The 19,919-nt window shown below is 41.4% G+C and overlaps 1 protein-coding gene across 1 annotated transcript; it reads left to right on the top strand.

The window, feature by feature from the left end:
* Positions 1-1,225: 1,225 nt before the first annotated feature.
* Positions 1,226-2,745, top strand: LOC130732178 (putative E3 ubiquitin-protein ligase XBAT35). Its single transcript, XM_057584285.1, has 2 exons — positions 1,226-1,795; positions 1,909-2,745. Exon 2 carries the CDS (start codon positions 1,913-1,915, stop codon positions 2,504-2,506), a length of 594 nt encoding a protein of 197 aa, XP_057440268.1. The 5' UTR covers positions 1,226-1,795; positions 1,909-1,912; the 3' UTR covers positions 2,507-2,745.
* Positions 2,746-19,919: the final 17,174 nt, after the last annotated feature.

A 19,919-nucleotide genomic window follows, 5' to 3' on the forward strand; every position in this document is an offset into this window, starting at 1 on the left:
CAACATTAGAGTACCACAATTGTTCATACACAATAGTTAACTTGTAATCATCAAAACATAGAGTTGTACTACACGATCAAAACTTGATCTTACATCAATTTCTCAATATGCCCAAGAAGTAGAGAAAGTAGAGGGGAGAGGAAAGGTGAGGAAAATGAAGCTGATATGTTTGTCTCCATATGAGAAATAGACTTGGTATTTATAGGCAAAGACTTTCTGAATAGCAAGATAGTGGATAACATAAATGTGGGCGACAACAATTAAATAATGGGCGGCAAACCTTTAATTATAGGGCGGAAACACACTAAATAAGGATGTTACAATCTAGGTTGGATGGTAGCATTTATTTTGGACGGTGAACACATGTAAAGTGTGTTTTGAACTTTTGAAATACAAAAAAATTCCAACAATGCTAACCCTTTTGAAATTTTGATTCCAATACGACTACTTAATTTATAATTATTCAAGAAAAATGATGTATTCTTTTTGCTTAAAAGTCTGTTAGCTTCTCTAGTTTTTGGGGTTTTAGAGGGTTTTTGATTGACCTTTAGGGTTTTGCATCATGTTTTCGGTTGGCTATCAGCCTGAGTGTGCATTTTTTTTATCAGCAAAAATTGTGTATTAATTGGGGAGCACTAGGTGTCCTCCAAACCACTACACAAAAAGAGGAAATAAAAATAGAAATAGAATATGTACAGATTTAGGAGGAATCGGTTTTTGTATATGGTTAGCCTGAGTGTGCATGCTTGTTCCTCGTGTTTTATGCTTTTGTGCATTGTCGTAGCACTCTTAAAGATCTTCTCTCATAAGTGTCGTTTAACAACCTTTTGAGTTTTATTCTATACATCTTTGAAAAATAAACACCTAAAAAGAAACATTTAATGAAATTTATTTGTCTTTTGAATGTGATAGCAAATTATATCTAACCACTTAAATTGAATTTATATCTTTGACAATAATGAGATTCAAATAATTTTAATTAATATGATAATAATATCCATTTATATTTTCCGAAGCAAAAAAAATGATATATATCCATTTATATAGAATTTAAAAAAGAGATGTGAAAATTTTAGAATTTAAATGATAAAATAAAAAACTACGACTTTGAAAATCAACATGCTAACCCTTTTAAAATTTTGATTCCAATATCTATCCAAATTTAAATATCTATATATTCCCCTGTTAAGATATTGATATTGATTAGATTCAGCCATAAGTAAGTGTGAAGGGCTTTTGGGATGTTGACAAATCTGGTGACAACAAATCAATCAACATAAACATTGAATTTTTTTCAGTTTGCTAAATTAATTTTCCCAGTTCCTCTACTCGCCATGATGGCCATCAAACTCCATCATTTGTTTCTGGTTGTTGGTTTTTTTACTTTCCTGTCCTTCATCTTTGGATTTGTAGCTAATGTCAAAGCGGTAAACAGCCCTATTTAGTACCAGACGAAATGCATTATCAGATGAAGTTTTCAAAATTTATTTCTTTCATCTTACCTAGGGCCTTAAAGTAATGTGTTAATGGTTCGCGTCGAATAGCGGTGCTCAAGTCGATCGATCTAATATGTGTTTTGTTTGATTTTTTTTAATAACTTGCAGCCTTTAAATCCAACGCCTGTAAAAAGTAAGGATGGTGTGACATGCCAGATATCATATGATGCAGCAATTACATGGTGGTATTGTTCTGTAGGTTTTCTTGTTGCATCCAATGTGGTTGGGTCTTTTTCTTTCTTTCTCCGTAATAGAAATTATGTTCCACCAGAGTTATATTGCTTACCCAGTGCGGCAGTGTAAGTACTGTTAATTTCCTTTGTAATCTTTCTTTTTCCAGTTTCATGACTAAATTTTCAGGTAGCTATGTTTTCAATTAAGATTGATCCTGATCATTAACTAAAAATTGTAGGATTATGACTGGTGTAGTTACAACTTTTTTATTATCGCCAATAATTTATAATCACCTTTCACAAGACAAAGTACATCATGATCTCAACTATGATTGCGCTATATTTGGTCTCCCTCAACTTGGTTTCATGCTTTCCTTTATTCCGGGCCTTTTGTGGTGTGCGTTTGCGTTTGGATGCATGGGTTTTTCAGAAGATAATGGTGTCAATGGTGATCAGCATGTCCAGGGCCATGACAATGTTTCTGCTAGCCTTCCTTCTAGCGTTATGGATTTCAATTCAGCATCGGCTCCTCCTCAGGTTGCTGATGAGATTCTATCCGTAGCCATTGATTTAGGCCATGTTGTTGATATATCATCTCCAGCTATTGGGAAGCTACAAGAAGAAGGAGGAGGAGAAGGGGAAAATGCTGTCGTAGGTGTTGAAAGTGGTTGTTCTTCTTGTGCGATATGTTCAGTTGCTCCAGCAGAAGGGGCATGCGTACCTTGTGGCCATGTTGCTGGATGCATGTCTTGCTTGAAAAAGTTAACAAATAAAAGATGGGGTTGCCCTGTGTGTCGAGCTAATATAGACTGGGTTATGAAGTTATATTATGTTTGAGATTTTAAACACTCTCCCCAAGACTGCAATAACCAGTTTTCCAGGTTATAATAAAGACAGCAAGAGCAGAGAGATTGGAAGAAAAGCGCGAGATAAATGATAGTTGGATGTGATATATATATGATGTAACGTGTGATAAAAATAAAAAGATAGATAGAAAATTAATGTGTATGAAAAATGTCACGACGGTTGAGTAGCCATATAGGATGTGCCTAGGGTGTGTTGCTAAGAAAACATCACATTGCAGACTTATTTTGTTATATATAAGTATTATATTCGTTTTCAATTTACTTATTCTTTTATTACATTTTTACTCAAATTTAATTTTTATCTTTGTTTTTTCTACTCATATCATTCTTCATATCTCTTATTTTTCTATTTTATCTTTCAGCCTCTTGAATGGTACAAGTGTACGTATTGTATATTCTTAAGTGTGAGCAAAACATTATTCTTTTGTTGTCCACCAATTATATATTAAATTTGAATACTCAATTGTTTCTCATGAAACTACATCATCAATTGTATTTCTCATGAAGTCATGTGGCAAAAACTTCTATACGTGCCTTAATCAATATAGGGTCGCCATGATCTCGTCGTATGCAGTCGAAGTCCTTATTGTTGAACGTGATAATCACATCAAGAAGGTTATGTTTGAATTTGTGTGAAAGTACATTGAGTACATTCGTCCAATCCAAAAAGTGAATTTTCTTATGGAAATGTGTGATGGAAATTGTGATCCCGATTTATAAGGTATTAAATGTTATTTTAAAGGGGTAAATTGCATTCTCCTCCCTCCAGGTTTGTCACTATTACACTAATTTCCCCTCTAGTTTGTAAATACACGAACCTCCCCTCCTTCATAGATCATTTAGAAAGACGGGGGGTGTTGTATGTTATAATGATAAATCTTAGGAGAAGATGATGCAATGATAATAAACCTCAGAGAGGTTAGTGCAATGTTCTCAATAAAGTGAAAGTGGTTAGTGTCTTAAAAAATAATATAAGGGAGATCAGTAGAATAATGATAAAACTCGGGGGAGGTCGTTGCAATTTCCCTTATTTTAAACTAAAAACCAAATAGCTACAGTGTCTTCATACTTTCAGCGGACATAATACTTTAGGTGATGAGCCTCGGTTAAGTCTTTATGAATAACATCTGAGGTGATGGGTGCCCATAAGCAGGGACGGATGCATGTTGGAGTGCATGAGGGCATATGCCCTCACTTGGCTTTTGAAAAAATCATTAGAAAAAAATTTAAGTAGGAAAAGTATGTGATTTTTTTTGGTTTATTTGGTAAATAATGCCCTCACTTGTGTCTCACATTGTTAAACGCCCTCACTTGAGTAGTAAAAATCTGGTTTTTTATTACCTCCTTGGTGAAAAATGCTTTCACTTGTATCCGCTTTGGTAAAAAATTTCATAACTTCTAATAGTATATGCTAATTTTTTTTTTTACGAATTTACATGTATATATTGCCCTCATCACATTAAATTTCTGGATCCGTCACTACCCATAAGCAACATTCCAATTGTCTTATAAATGTGCTAACATAAGCATGTTCGCCCGTTGGGCAAGATATAACTCGTCCTTGGTCGTCTAAGATGACCAACATGATGTCAGCTTAATTGATGAGGAACCTTAAGCTTTTTTTTTGTGATTGTGGATTGATTTACCAAATAATATCTTTCATTATGAGGGGATGATTGTTAAGATAACAAATTTGCATTAAAATTTTATTTAATTAATCTCCTTTTTGTCACTTTCATCTTACCTTTTATTCTCTCAAAGACTAGCAAGAATGCGTTATGAATGGTTTCGATCGTGTCGTGTCAAATAGATGTGCTTTTTTTATTATGTAAATAGATGTGTTCAATTCTAATGTGTTATTTAAAAAAAAAAAATTGCAGCCTGATTTGGAACACCAGTAAAAAGCAAGGATGGTGTGACATGCAAGTTTTCATATGATGCAAAAACAATTACATTTTGGTATTGTTCTCTAGCTTTTCTTATTGCATTCAATGTGGTTGTGTCTTTTTCTCTCTTTTACCCCAAGACAGAGTCTGCTCTGCTCCTCCACGGGTGTATTGCTTCCCCGGTGCGGCAGTGTAAGTATTGTTTCCTTTAACTCTTTCTTTTCCCAATTTTATGATTAAATTTTCAAGTATCCATTTTTCCAATAAATATTGATCCTAATCATTACCTCAAAATTTTAGGATTATAGCAGCAACTTTGTTGTTATGGCCAATAATATATTTCACAACACAAAGTACATCATGATCTCAACAATTAATGATTGCCTCAGTACTACTGTTTTCCCTGAACTTGGTGGCCTGTTATCCCCTATTCCGGCCCTTTTTTGGTGCTAGTTTGCCGAATCTGGACGCGAGGATTTTCCAGAAGATAATGATGCGATGCCAATGGTGATCAGCATGTCCAGAGCCAATGAGCCATGACAATGTTTCTGTTGGCCTTCTTGCTAGTGTTATGGATTTCGATTCAGCATTGGCTCCTCCTCCGATTGGTGATGAGATTCCATCCGTCGGCGTTGATTTAGGCCATGTTGTTGATATATCATCCCCAGCTATTGAGAATCTACCTGAAGAAGAAGGAGGAGGAGGAGGAGGAAATGATTTGGTGGAAATTCTGATTCATCTTGCGTGATATATGTTTAGTTGCTCAAGCAATAGGAGCTTGCGTACCTTGTGGCCATCTTGCTGGATGCATGTCTTGCTTGAACGAGGTGGTGAAAACAAAGGAAAAAATGGGTTGTCCTGTATGTCGAGCTAAGATAGGTAAGGTCATAAAGATTGGACTGGGCGGGACATAAAGAAGATTATGCCCGCCCAAAATGAACAATAAACGATTGAAGACAGTCATGGCGGGAAGTGCGGCCCAACGAGCTTCTTTGCCCTTCCTTAGATGATGGACCCACAAGCCAGCTGGAAGATTCCTTTGGATTTGTCTTATATGTACAGGGATTTGGGCCCTGATTGTCAGGCCCAAATTTAGGAAAAGTCCATGTCATGACTTCACCCTCTATAAAAGGGAAGGTCATCAGCTTGTACAACTTAACTTTTTCAGCATTAATGAGAATATTCCTTTTATGATATTTTTGCTATTTTGAGTGCTCTGCTAGGGTTTACTTTCTGCCATTATCTTACGTAAGCTTTCCCTAGTACAGAACATTGGCGCCATCTGTGGCTCTGACCTAGATCTTCCGGTGACAGAAGGCAGGAGTTACGAGCCATGGAGACTCGTTCATGCGGCGTGGGTCGACGTGATCATCGCCGGCGCGGTGGTGGTCGACACGGCGGCCGTGGCGGCGGACGGAACAACAACCGTCCCATACTGGACGAGCAAGAGCAGGAAGCTTCCTCGGAGGGGGTCCACTCAGTGGCGCCGTCGCCAGCGTCGCTGGTGAATGCAGCTCTGGGAAGACCTTCAGATCTGATCGCTAAATCAGATCCAGGCGTTCGGCGGCGTTCAACGCCGCCTGACTACGTGAACTTAGAAGACCTTAAAACCACTGCTCCACGGAGAGCGCAGGAGGCAGTGACTGGTATCACGCCTGCGGCTTTGCAACAAATGTTAGATACCTTGCAGAAGGTGCAGTCCCAAAACGAGCAATTGCAAGCCCAAGTTGAGTATCTTACTCAGAGGCAAGATTTCAAGCAAGGACAACGTCTGGAGGCGGAGGACATAGTTGAATTTCAACCTTTTGTTCCAGCCATCACCAACGTGGACATACCAAAGCACCTGCAAACAATGGCATTAGACGCCTTTTCGGGCGACTCTGATCCTATGAAGCACCTGAGGTATTTCAACACTAAAATGGTGATCGGCGGGGCAACGGATGCGGTAAAATGTCGATTATTGCCTTCCACGTTCAAGGGCATGGCGATGGAGTGGTTCATCCGACAACCGCCCTTTTCCATCGATAATTTCACTGATCTGTCTACTAAGTTTCTGACTCAATTCTCCGCCAATAAAACCACAAAAGCAACAATGTTTGATCTTATCAGCATACATCAGCAACCAGGCGAGAAATTAAAAACCTACATGGCACGCTTCAGCAAGATGGCGGTACAGTTGGAGGAGGATAACCCGGATGTATGCTTGGCATCGTTCAAAAATGGCATTCGGGCGGGAGATTTGAATCGAGACCTAACAAGGCGGCCGGCGAAAGATATGATGGATCTTCGTGCTCGCGTTCAGGAATTCATATTGATTGAACAAGATGATCAGAAGAAACAAGAAAGAGAGGAAGGACGCAAGCAGTCTCAATCTGGCGGTGTTTCACAGGAGAAACCCAAGGCGGGGAAGGAAACCAGGGTAGCGCAAACCCCCCGTGTACCAAGACCGGGACCATATCAAAACTCCAAACCTGGCTTTCAAAATACATGGCACAGAAATTCCCAAGGTCCCACTGCAGCCACAACTGGTCAGCATGGTGCTTCGCCAGCGCCAGTCCCACTTGATAAGTTGAATGCACCCTTAAGTACCATTTTAAGGGCAGTTGGGCAGACAAACGTTGTGCAGTATCCGCCACCACCACGACGGCCGCCAGCTAATGTGGATACCAATAGGTGGTGCAAATACCATAAAGCGTTGGGGCATACGACAAATAATTGTTGGAACTTGAGGCGGGAAATTGATCGCTTGATTAAGGCTGGCCATTTGGCAAATTTTGTTAAAGACACAACAACGCCGGAGGCCGCTAAGATAGCCCACGGGGACAAAGGCAAAGGGAAGGAGATAGTTGAAGAGTTGGGCGATCCTGTTGGAGAATGCTCATCTATTGCAGGAGGATTCGGCGGGGGTGCAATTTCAAGTAAGGCCAGAAAACGCTATGTGGCGGCAGTACACTCAGTACATGAGGCGAACGAAGGCGAGTGTTGGGTGAATCATTCCCCTATTATATTTACCCCTCAGGATTTCACGCATGTGATCCCCCATGACAACGACCCAATTGTGGTAACAATCAAGGTTAACAATTATGTGACGAAGAAAGTATTTTTAGACCAGGGATCTTCGGCGGATATCATTTATGGAGATGCCTTTGATCGCCTGGGGTTAAAAGAATCAGACTTGAGGCCGTATAAAGGAACCTTGGTAGGTTTTACAGGGGACCGTGTCACTGTGCGGGGATATGTGGAAATACCAACTGCCTTTGGCGAAGGAGAGTTCGTAAAGAAATTTCAAGTGAAGTACTTAGTCTTGGCGTGCAGAGCCAATTACAATGTACTCTTGGGACGAGACACCCTCAACAAGCTATGTGCGGTCATTTCAACTGCTCATTTGACAGTTAAATATCCAGCCTGCAATGGAAAGGTTGGGGTATTGCATGTGGACCAAAATGCCGCAAGAGAATGTTATTTAAGAAGTGTGGCGCTCTATGGGCATAAGGCCGCCAAAGAAAGTCACAGAATCATAGAAATCTTTCCACAAGAGGGATTTAGTCTGGATCCAAGAGACGATGCTGATGATTTCCGCCCACAACCTCTGGAAGAAACCAAGCAAGTGCAAATTAAGGATAAATTTTTAAAGATTGGCAGCAGTTTAACAAAGGAGCAAGAGGAAAGATTGATCACCCTCCTGGGTGATAATTTGGATCTCTTTGCATGGACCATCAATGATGTACCAGGGATTGACCCCAATGTGATCACTCACAAATTGGCCATTCGACCAGGGGCGACCCCAGTCATCCAGCCAAGGCGAAGAATGAGTGATGAAAAGAATAAGGCAGTACAATTAGAGACTGAGAAACTAATCAAGGCTCGCTTCATCCGTGATGTGCAGTACCCAACATGGCTCGCCAATGTTGTGATGGTCAAAAAATCCAATGGGAAATGGCGAATGTGCACAGACTACACAAGCTTGACAAAGTGTGTCCCAAAGATTCGTATCCACTTCCCAATGTTGATAAGCTTGTGGATGGAGCGTCGGGGAATGAACTTTTAAGTCTCATGGATGCTTACTCGGGCTACAATCAAATCATGATGCATCCATCGGATGAAGAAAGTACAGCATTTATGACCAATCAGGCGAATTATTGTTACAAGACAATGCCTTTTGGTTTGAAGAACGCAGGAGCCACGTATCAACGGCTCATGGACAAAAAAATTTCAAGACAAGTAGGCAGGAATATGGAGGTATATGTGGATGACATGATTGTAAAGTCCGCCAGGGCTGGTGATCATGGCGGCGATTTTGAGGAAGCATTTGCTCAATTAAGAACATATCAAATGAAGTTAAATCCTGAGAAGTGCTCCTTTGGGATCCAAGGAGGAAAGTTCTTGGGATTTATGTTAACCTCAAGAGGGATAGAAGTGAATCCAGACAAGGGGAAGGCGATCTTGGAAATGAAAAGCCCAACAAGTGTAAAGGAGGTGCAACGTCTAATAGGACGAATGACCGCTTTATCACGTTTTTTTCCAATGGCGGGTGACAAAGCAGCCCCATTTTTCACATGTTTAAAAAAGAATTCAAAGTTTCAGTGGACAGAGGAATGCGAACAAGCTTTCACCAAGTTAAAAGAAACATTAGCAACATTACCGGTACTCTCCAAGCCAACGCCAGGCGTCCCCTTAATACTTTATTTAGCAGTCACTGACAAGGCGGTGAGTACGGTGTTGCTTCAGGAAGAAGGAAATAAGCAGAAGGTTATATATTTTGTAAGTCATACTTTGCAGGGGGCGGAGTTGCGGTACCAGAAAATTGAAAAGGCGGCTTTGGCGATTTTGAAAACAGCAAGGCGCCTCAGGCCTTATTTCCAAAGTTTCCAAGTAAAAGTTAAAACTGATGTTCCCTTACGGCAGGTATTACAGAAGCCTGATTTATCAGGACGATTGGTCAGCTGGTCAGTGGAGCTATCAGAGTATGACATACAATATGAGCCGAGGGGCCAAGTCACAATCCAGAGTTTGATCGACTTCGTGGCGGAGTTAACACCCACTGAAGGCGAGAAAACTCAAGGAGAATGGGTCTTATCTGTGGATGGGTCCTCCAACAACACTGGAAGTGGGGCTGGGATAACCATTGAAAGTCCAGATAAAATGATAATCGAACAGTCTCTAAAATTCGAGTTCAAGGCGAGCAACAACCAATCTGAATATGAGGCTCTGATCGCCGGTTTAAGGCTAGCCATTGAATTAGGAGTCCAAAAGTTATTCATCAAAGGAGATTCACAGTTAGTGGTTAAACAGGTGAAGGGCGAGTATCAGGTGAAAGATCCGCAACTTTCCAAATACTTGGAAGTGGTGCGCAGATTAATGATGGAAATCAAAGACATTAGAATAGAGCATGTCCCGAGGGGTCAAAATGAGAGGGCTGATGTGCTAGCAAAACTGGCAAGTACAGGGCGATTGGACAATTACCAAACAGTCATTCAAGAAACCCTGCCTCGCCCAAGTATTGATTTAGTGGAAGTGAAGTTCAAAGCAGTAAAGTCAATAAGTGAAGGCGAGCCTTCATGGATGGAATCAATCAAGATTTTTCTACAGAACCCTCCACAGGGTGACGATTTGAACTCAAGAGCAAAACGTAGAGAGGTCAGTTTCTATACACTGGTAGATGGTGAGTTATATCGGCGAGGCATTATGTCTCCTATGCTGAAGTGTGTGGACACCAAGGATTCCCCGGGAATAATGGCGGAAGTCCACGAAGGAGTATGCTCCAGTCATATTGGTGGGCGATCCTTGGCAGTAAAGGTTTTGAGAGCAGGATTCTACTGGCCCACAATGAAGAAGGACTGTCTGGAATATGTTAAGAAATGCGAAAAATGTCAAGTCTTTTCTGACTTGCATAAGGCTCCGCCGGAGGAATTAACCACCATGATGGCGCCTTGGCCATTTGCTATGTGGGGGACTGACATTTTGGGACCATTCCCAGTAGCGAAGGCACAAATGAAGTATATCATCGTGGCGGTTGATTACTTCACCAAATGGATAGAAGCTGAAGCAGTGGCGACTATCACGGCAGCCAAGGTCAGGAATTTCCTGTGGCGAAGAATTGTGTGCAGATTTGGGGTTCCCATGGCTTCGGTAATGGACAATGGGACCCAATTTACAAGTAATGTCACTCGGGAATTTTGCGCAGAAATGGGAATTGAAATGAGATTTGCCTCGGTAGAACACCCAAAAACCAATGGACAGGCCGAGTCAGCTAACAAAGTTATTTTGAAAGGCTTAAAAAAGAAGCTGGATGAAGCAAAAGGGCTTTGGGCGGAGGAACTACCAGGCGTTCTTTGGGCATATAACACCACTGAACAGTCAAGCACAAAGGAAACCCCGTATCGTTTAACTTATGGGACTGACGCCATGCTCCCAGTGGAAATAGAAAACCAAAGTTGGCGAGTGGCTTGGTTTAATGAGAATGACAACGGAGAAAATCTGATAGCAAGCCTAGTTATGCTGCCTGAAGAACAACGGGAGGCGCATATAAGAAATGAGGCGGGAAAGGTGAAGGTCGCTAGAAAATTTTCAACAAAAGTGGTGCCAAGAAAGATGAGAGTGGGAGACTTAGTGCTCCGAAAAAATACCATACCTGACAAACACAACAAACTGTCGCCCAACTGGGGCGGGCCTTACAGGATTACAGGCGACGTAGGAGGAGGAGCGTATAAATTGGAACAACTTAACGGTCAAAAGGTTCCACGTACATGGAACGCCTCCCACCTGAAACAGTATTTTAGTTAAAAGAAACAACAAAGGTGAATGAAGCCGCACTCTTTTTCCCTTTCTTCGGAAAGGTTTTTAATGAGGCGGTATATGTAAGAATGAAGGAACAATTGTTTCCATATATGAAAAGTAATGAAAAGCTCATTTCAACAGTGTTGCTTATCTTTTGATTTATATTACGAGTTTTATGCAGTGCAAATCGTATCAAGGTATACAATACCGCGAGGAAACCTTTCGGAATAAGAAAGTATCGCCATCAAATGTTAAAAGCCTTGGCAATTCTAGTGGCCACTAGAAACCAAGCCACGTTGAAAAATTGGCTAAAGTATATGAAGCCAAATGAAAAGAACAATTTAGTAAACAACAACTTAAAAGTAACAACGATCGAAATTAAACAAGTCATATTGAAAAAAGATAAAGGGGCGAAGCCCATACATGATTTAAAACAACAAGGAACAAAAAGGGCAAGGCCCAAAGCTAAAATTTAGACTTAACAAAATAAAAACAACAGAATAAATTCAAGCTACGTTCTCGTTGTTGGCGCTGTTTCCCTGGCCTGTAACAGCTTGAGGGTCTTCCTTTCCTTGATCCTCGCCCTTGTTTTGGCCATCTACATTTTCGCCATCTTCTTCTTCTTCAGGCTCACTTTCATCATCAAATTGAGGAAGGAGATCGAGGCTAACGTCATCCTCGCCAACCACTTGGCCATCCTTAATATCCTTCAAATACCCAATGCGGGAAAGATCAAAGCCTGGCTCAACCACACTTATTTGCTCTTTGGCCACCAGAAAGCCTTGAGCAAATTGGAGGGAGGCGCGCCCTAAAACAGAAGCATTCAGACGATCATACTTCTTTTCCAGCTTTTAACACTTGGCCTGAACAGCAGTGTGTTTGTCGTTGATGGCTTCTTTCAGAGACTTGGTCTTTTGAAGAAGCAGGTCCGAAGCCGCCAAGTCATCAGTTAACTTAGCGCACTTCTCCTCAGCAGATTTCAGCTTTTTGTTGGCAGCCTCAGCGTCAGCCTTAGCTCGCTCATATGCAGTCTTGTAATCGGCTGCCTTCTTTTCAAAGCGGTTCTTGGTTGAAATCAACTCCTTCACACAGTGCTGGCGGCAGAAAGGGCGTGATGGATTGCCACAGAAGCAATGTTGGGGGGGCCCTGACCGGAAACATCCTTATGGATCCGGTTGTCAAAAGTACGGGTCATAAAGTCCAACCCGTTGAAGTGAGGATCAGCTAAGCTCAGCAAAGGGGGAGAAGCCTCGCCACCAATGGCTGAGCTAGGGCCAGCTTGGTTGTACGGAGTTTGCGGGCGGTTGATAATGCTTGAGTCTTGGTGGGGCGGCGGGATGTTGTCATTTCCCTTCTTTTTCTCCGCCGGATGACCTTTAGAAGCTAAACCGGCTGGATCGAGAGTGGACTGATGAAGAGGTTTGCCACCAGCAGCTCCTGAAGTCTTCTGGCGCTTTGGGTCCCTGACATTGTCAGACCCCGAAGCACCGTCATTCTTCTTCTTTTGCTCAGTTTCGGCGGCCCTCTTCTTCGCCGCCGCAGCAGACTGGGCGAGGTATTCCTTCATCTTGATTGGGTTCGCGTCAACCTTGCTTTTTCCCATCGTAGCTGCATGGAAAGCACCAATTAGACGAGATACATGAACAAAAAGAAAAACAAGTTATGTGCAAAGATTATAAACTTACTAAAAAATTGATTTAAAGTGCTGGATTTCGACGCCTCAATCAAGTCATGACCAGAGATTACTGGTAGTGTGCGAAGGTAATCGGCGATGCCTTGTTCAGATTCATCCAAGGCGTCGTATGAAACGGATATTTTTCGGCGAGGGTTTTTTGTCCAGTAAAAAGGGAAGAGAGGGTTATTGTCGGAATCTCGGAACAAGTTCTTTATTTCGGGCGACTCCATAACTTTGAAATATTTTTTCTGCCATACTTTGTAATGGCTTTTAAGGGCGGTGAACCGACTCATGTTCTTATGGGCTAAAAGGGGAACCCATTTCACAGAAGTAGGTTTAGTGGTGACTGACTTATAGAAAAGGAAGAACAAAGGATAGATCGGAGTGAAACTCAAGTGTTCACAAAGAATTTCAAAGCAGCGGATAAAACCCCAGGCGTTGGGTTGGAGTTGACAAGGCGCCACATTCAGAAAAGAAAGAACGTGACATATAAAAGGCGAGAAGGGAAGTTTGATATTCAAGTCTAAGAAGAAATAACCATAAACAAAAAAGAAATCAGGTGATTCATCGGTTGGCTCTTTGCGCAAAAGAACACAGTCATCCTCGCCACATGGAAGAACATTCAACTGAAGGTCTTCATTATTGGAGGTGGCGGGGTTTATCTTCGTGAACCCTTGGGCAGATATTCGAAGCGAATTAATGCTCCCAACGCTGCTCCAGATAGAACGCAAGAGACACTTATCTTCAACTAAATGCGCGTTTGAGCGCCATTCAGGTGAAGACAAATCTCCATTAGAGGAGATAATTGAATCTACAGAGCCGGCGGGACCGGAATCGTCGTGGGTAGAAGGCGAGGAGTGAATTTCAATTATGGTGTGGGAAACAACTTCCTCCTCCGTAGAGGGCGAAGAAAGTTCTAGGGAAGAAAAGCTGGCGTTTGGCAACGACATGCGAGGCAGTTTCATAAAAAGAAAAAAGAAGATGAACAAACTCAAAGAAAAAAGAAGATGAACAGAGTCAAAAGAAGAAAGAAGATGAACAGAGTCAAAAAAAAAAAAAAAAAGTAAACGGCAGAGTCTCAAGAAAGAGGAAGAACTAACCAGGGGAAGAACTGTGGATTTGAGAAAGGAGAACGTCGGCAATGAGGGAGCACCGCGCAATGACGACGGCCGGAGTAAGGAAGGTTCACCGGAGTTCAAAGAAGAGAAAGTGAAAGCTGCGGTGAAAAGTTTTCAGAACAAAAGTTTCAAGAAAGTGAAAAATGAAAAGTGAAAAGGGGTTTTTATAAAGAGAAAAGGAGGAGAGAGAATGAGTGGGGGAAGATCGTGAAAGGACATGGGATTTGAAATTTGAAAAGGCATGAACTGAAAAGGTGTAACTCCTCGAGACGCACAACCGCATTCATGGCAAATGATGACGAAATCCCGGAAAACAAGGATTACGTGCGTCGGTTGAAAAGACGTGATTGACGGTTATGACAAATGGCGACCTATCTACAAAACGGCAACAAAGGTGGCGAAGCATGAAAGTGGCGTCGTATCAATGAACACTGAAATGGCGATGAACGAATAAACAATAGAGGCGGACAACTAAGTAACATGATGAAGACATTTCGACTCGTTACTCGAGTCACATGTCTTGGGGGCATGTGGACTGGGCGGGACATAAAGAAGATTATGCCCGCCCAAAATGAACAATAAACGATTGAAGACAGTCATGGCGGGAAGTGCGACCCAACGAGCTTCTTTGCCCTTCCTTAGATGATGGACCCAAAAGCCAGCTGGAAGATTCCTTTGGATTTGTCTTATATGTACAGGGATTTGGGCCCTGATTGTCAGGCCCAAATTTAGGAAAAGTCAATGTCATGACTTCACCCTCTATAAAAGGGAAGGTCATCAGCTTGTACAACTTAACTTTTTCAGCATTAATGAGAATATTCCTTTTATGATAATTTTGCTATTTTGAGTGCTCTGCTAGGGTTTACTTTCTGCCATTATCTTACGTAAGCTTTCCCGAGTACAGAACAAAGATATATCATGTTTGAGATTTGAAACACTCTCAAGAAGCCTGCAATAACCAGTTTTCCAGCTAAAACCAGTTATTGTTATACATTTGATGAGTCCACATTACTAGAGCGATAGATATATAGAGAAGAGAAGAGATATAAGCGATAGATATATATGATCTACTGTATTAGAAGAAGAGATATATAAAGAAAAATTATATGTATGTGGGAGATGTCAGTACTATTGTGTGATTTATGAATCACTAATGGAATGGTCTCCATAAATTTGGTGCCGCTATTTGTTCCTTTTCTTGGCCTCTATAGGTTGATTGCTTATTTTGTTATGAATTTTTTTCACATGCGTAGGACTCATCAATATTAAGCTTTTTTTTTTCGTATTAAGCTAAATTACTAAACCTATTATTTTATTTTGTAAACTACTGTACTCATCAAAGTGTCTTTGCCCTTTATAATTTTTTTTCTTTAAAAGCAAAATAAATTAATACGAAGCCCAATGAGCGCTTCAACTCATAACAAAAAGTCTTTTGTTCATTTTCTCTGTATTTGGATTAAGCACCATTTGTGTTTTATTAATAATTTATTTTGCCAATCCGAAAAGAAAGGCTAAAAGATTGGCAATCCACTAATATAACCCTCCCCTTCTAATATATAACCAACATAACACCTATATTACTCCCTTGGACAAGATAAACAAAGCCCCTTCAAGACTAACAACAGAAAACATAACGCAACAGTACTCAATAGCCAGGTTCAATCCCATCATGCACCGGGGCTCTCCTTTACAATTATACCTAAGGCTTATATTTTTTTTAGAAAAGTGAAGAACTGATTGAAAAAGAACATTTTTGGGAACAACCTCTCCCAAAGTGAAGCAAAAGAACTAAATCAAGGTGCAAGAGATAGCACCAAAAGATCCAAAATACAATAAACAACTACAAACAGCAATATATAAAAAGTGGATAAAAAACAACTCACTGAAGCAAGGGCAGCAAGTCAGCAACACCAGCAAAGCACAGAGTCACCAACCCGAAGCACAAAGAGAAGCAACAACCAAAGAGCAAAATTAACCGAGGACAAACAAATTAAAGGACGAGCAGCACCTGTTATGAGAATTGCATGCCGATGATTTATTATCTTCATAAATGCTTCTCATTTTATGCAATATTGCCCAAACAAAATCATTTGCATGCAACATCTCTTGACCTTCTCAGCTCTGATGCATGGGTACGCCCTTTTGGGCCGCGTACCCGTACCGGGTACGTACCCGATACAAATACGCTACGGGTACGCGTACGGTATGTACCCGGTACGTTCCCGTTTCACAAAAAAAAAAAAGTTTCCAGGCCAAAACGACGTCGTTTTGGCCATTAAAAAAAAAAAAAAACCTAAAACGCGTGAAAACGCAGAAAAAGAAACAGAACCGCTGAGAACTGAGAAGAGGTTCAAGGGTTCACGAACCAGAGAAGGAAACCAGCGCCGCCCGTCCTCTCCTCCGCCGTCCTCTCCAGCGTGCGCCGCCTCTCCACCGCCGGCCACCACCGCAGAGTGGAACATAACAAGTAATACCCAAAGTTGATGCCACCTAACAGAACTAACATCCAGTAAAAAATATCTAACTTCCCATGATTAATGTCACCAGGTAACCAATCAGTAATCCTACGAACTTGGTCAATTAAGGTCGTGCTCAGGTAAAAAGCAATCCCTACAAGCATGGAAATCATAGCAGTTGATGTGCTTCGCAGTGAATGTGGAAGTTGTTGGTAGTAGAATGTAACTTGTGCTGGAAAATGAAATGCTTCTCCAATGCCCATTAGCACTAATTGTGGAAACAACCAGAGTACTGACATGTTAACTGTGGGGTCATGTTGAATTTGGAGCTGGTGTTTATGAGCTATCTTGAGCCTCTTTGATTCAACAAGAGCAGAGACAACCAAAGCAAGCACATTGAACACGTGGCCTACTTGTTGTGGTGTTGAACAATTATTTGGTTTTATGTTATTTTGTTGAACAATTTAATATTATGTCTTGGATGTTATTTTAATTAGTTATATATTTTTTTTTGCATAATTTATTTATATTTAAATATTATTTATAAAAAAAATATATATATATCTAACGTACCCATACCCCTATTTTTTCAAAAATCGCGTACCGCGTACCCAATACCGTACCTGTACCGGGTACCGTACCCGTACCCGTGCAACACTGCTTCTCAGGTGCCCTCGACGACTTGCATTTGTAGGTTTGGTTGCGGTTGATGGGGAGGTCTGGACACGGCTTGGTGTAAATGGTTGGTGAGCTTGTGGATTGTATATATTTAACGGTGCGAACGAGGCGACTATCCGCGGCCTGACACAGGAAATGAAAGTGGTGGTCGTTTTGAGCGATGAGATTGCTCTTGGTGTTGGCTTTTGGGTCCAGTTTAGGTCTTTGGTTTTTTTTCCGTTAGTTTTTTTTCTTTGGTGAATGGGCCCTCTCATGCAAGAGCCTTTTGGGCTTGCAGTCTGGATAAACCACAGACTCACTATCATGTGCTTAAATTCTACATTTTTAATTAGAAAGTGAGGTGAGCAAGGATCGAACTTTAGACCGCTAAGTCATAAAGGCTCTGATACCATGTCAAGCAACCAATTATCCCAAAAGTTTATGCTGTTGGATAAGGCTAAATGAATGGTTTTATATTATATTCTAACAAGGTTCTTGTTGTTTATACTTTATAGTAGGGCTGTCCAGAAGTTTGTGGCCCGACCGAACCCGACCGGCCCGCTACAAAAAAAAGGCCTCCTCGGTTCGGTCGGGTCGGGTGGCGGGTTGGGGTTGGGGAAAAACCGGCTCCACATGGTTTGGTTCGGTCGGTTACGGTTTGGAGCCCAGTCCGACCGAACCCAATATAAAAAAAAATCAACCGGCCCAAGTTTTTAAAGCCAAAACCCCAAACCCAAACGGCCAAACCCTATTAATTTAACCTAATATCTCATTCTCTGCCTCCTCTCTCTTTCACTCTTCACTTCATCTTCTTCTCCCCAAACCCAAACCCTAGATCTCGCCGCCGCCACCCTTTTCCTCTAATCCTCTTCTTCTTCTCTCCAAAGTCCAAACTCCAAACCCTAGCTTCTCGCCGCCACCACCCTTCTCCAGTTCCCCTCATCCTCTGCTCCGCTCTCAAACTTCTCCTCAATCCTCATTCCTCATGACCTCATCCTCTGCACCGCCACCACCCTTCTCCTTCTCCTCATCCTCTGCGTCGCCATCCACTGAGCCGCCACCATGCTTCTCCTCATCCTCCCGCCACCACCCTTCTCCTCCTCCTTTCCGCCGCCACTTCGACATCTCCATCACCCATCTCAGAATCTCCTCAGTCCTCACACATCTCAAAAGTCAAACCCTAGCCACTCCACCACCACAGTCACAGTGCATGGCTTTTTCCTTCACACGTCTCAAACCTCCATGCTTCTCTGATCCGAAATAGTTTGTTCATCTTCATTGCCATCGATTCTGATATGAAATCGCAAGGATGAAGTGAACAATCTATTTCGCATGAGGAAAGCAATGGAAAACTTGGTAGTTGGTATCTCCGGATCTGATCTGACACTTGTTCTTGGTTTTTTCTTATTCTTGGTTTTTTTTTATAAGCTGATTTTGTTCTTAGTTTAATGAAATTAGGGTTCTATGTTGAACCCGACCGACCCGCCTCATAATCCGACCAACCCGAAACCGACCCAAACCGTAACATCTCACGGTCGGTTACGGGCCCAGTTTTGTGTCATGCGGGTTCGGCCGGTGGAGCTTTTTGGGCCCGAAACCGACCGAACCCGACCAGTGGACACCCCTACTTTATAGGATGATTAAGTAATTGTTATTCTTGAGAATGATTGAGGAATTTTTTTGTTATTCTCATTGTCTTATTTTCGAGTTTTCTTTTTCTGTTCATGAGCTATATATCCAAAAACCTTTGCTTATTTTGACATTGTTGCGGACTATGTCGTCGGCAGCGTCTTTGTCGCACTGCTCTTCACCTGAGCAGGGGTGGCCACCTGAAATTTACTGCGTACAAGGCATTGAGGTTCCTCGCCGACAAAGGCTTCAAGATCTCCAGGAGCCCAGCGGGGTTCCTTTGCAAGCGAGGTCTCTAGTCAACGTTGAGGGCAGAGCGATTTTGGGTTTGCTGTCAATGTCTTCTACTAGAAATCACCTTTTTTTATATAAAAATTGGTAGAACGAAGAGAAATCAACTCCAGACTACAGGACGCCAGTGACATGCTCGGAAGGCCAGCAAAGGCTTATTGGCCCTAGGGGGATTCGAAAGGTGAGAGCTAAACACAGAAACTAAAATCAGGGCCGGTCCAACACTATATGAGGCCTAAAGCAAACTTTAAAGTGAGACCCCTTTTTACCTAAAAACATAATTTTTTTTATCAAAACTTTTTACGTAAAAATAATTTTTTGTTTAAAATTTATTTTTCGAGCTTTCTGAGATGCAAAATCACTTATTAAATTATCAAAATCAATTTGGGCTTGCTTTTTTGAACCGAGGCATTGATTTTTATTTGAGGTTTTCTTTACATAAAAAACTGTTGGACTTATCACATGAATGTGACACCTTTTTTACTTAGTAATTTTTTTTTGGGTCACATGGGCCTTGGCCGGCCCTGCTAAAGCGAGTAATAAATCATGTCGATTGAATAAAATAGTATTATATACGGTAAAGAGGCGCTCTTTTACTCGTAAATAATCTATCTAAGGGCTATTTCTTTCAAGGCTTAGAAGCACTTTTGGTCCCTCACGAATGCGATGTGTGCAAATATGGTCCCTAAAATTTAAAAATTGCATTTTTCGTCCCACACATTTACCTCCGTTAACAATTTTGAACTTCCGTCCAATTTCATCCATTTTTTAACGGTTTCTGGATTAAAATTAAAAAAATAAAATAATAAACCCAGCAATCTGAAACATCTTCATCTTCTTTCTCCAGACCACCATTATCTTCCACCATCAATAATAAAAACTCAACTCAGATTCC

This window comes from Lotus japonicus, chromosome 1 (genome assembly GCF_012489685.1).
Source record: "Lotus japonicus ecotype B-129 chromosome 1, LjGifu_v1.2".
In the NCBI taxonomy this organism is placed as follows: domain Eukaryota; kingdom Viridiplantae; phylum Streptophyta; class Magnoliopsida; order Fabales; family Fabaceae; genus Lotus; species Lotus japonicus.

Bases quoted from the DNA above. Each gene is read 5' to 3' on its own strand.
- LOC130732178 (XM_057584285.1), top strand. From the start codon at position 1,913: ATGACTGGTGTAGTTACAACTTTTTTATTATCGCCAATAATTTATAAT.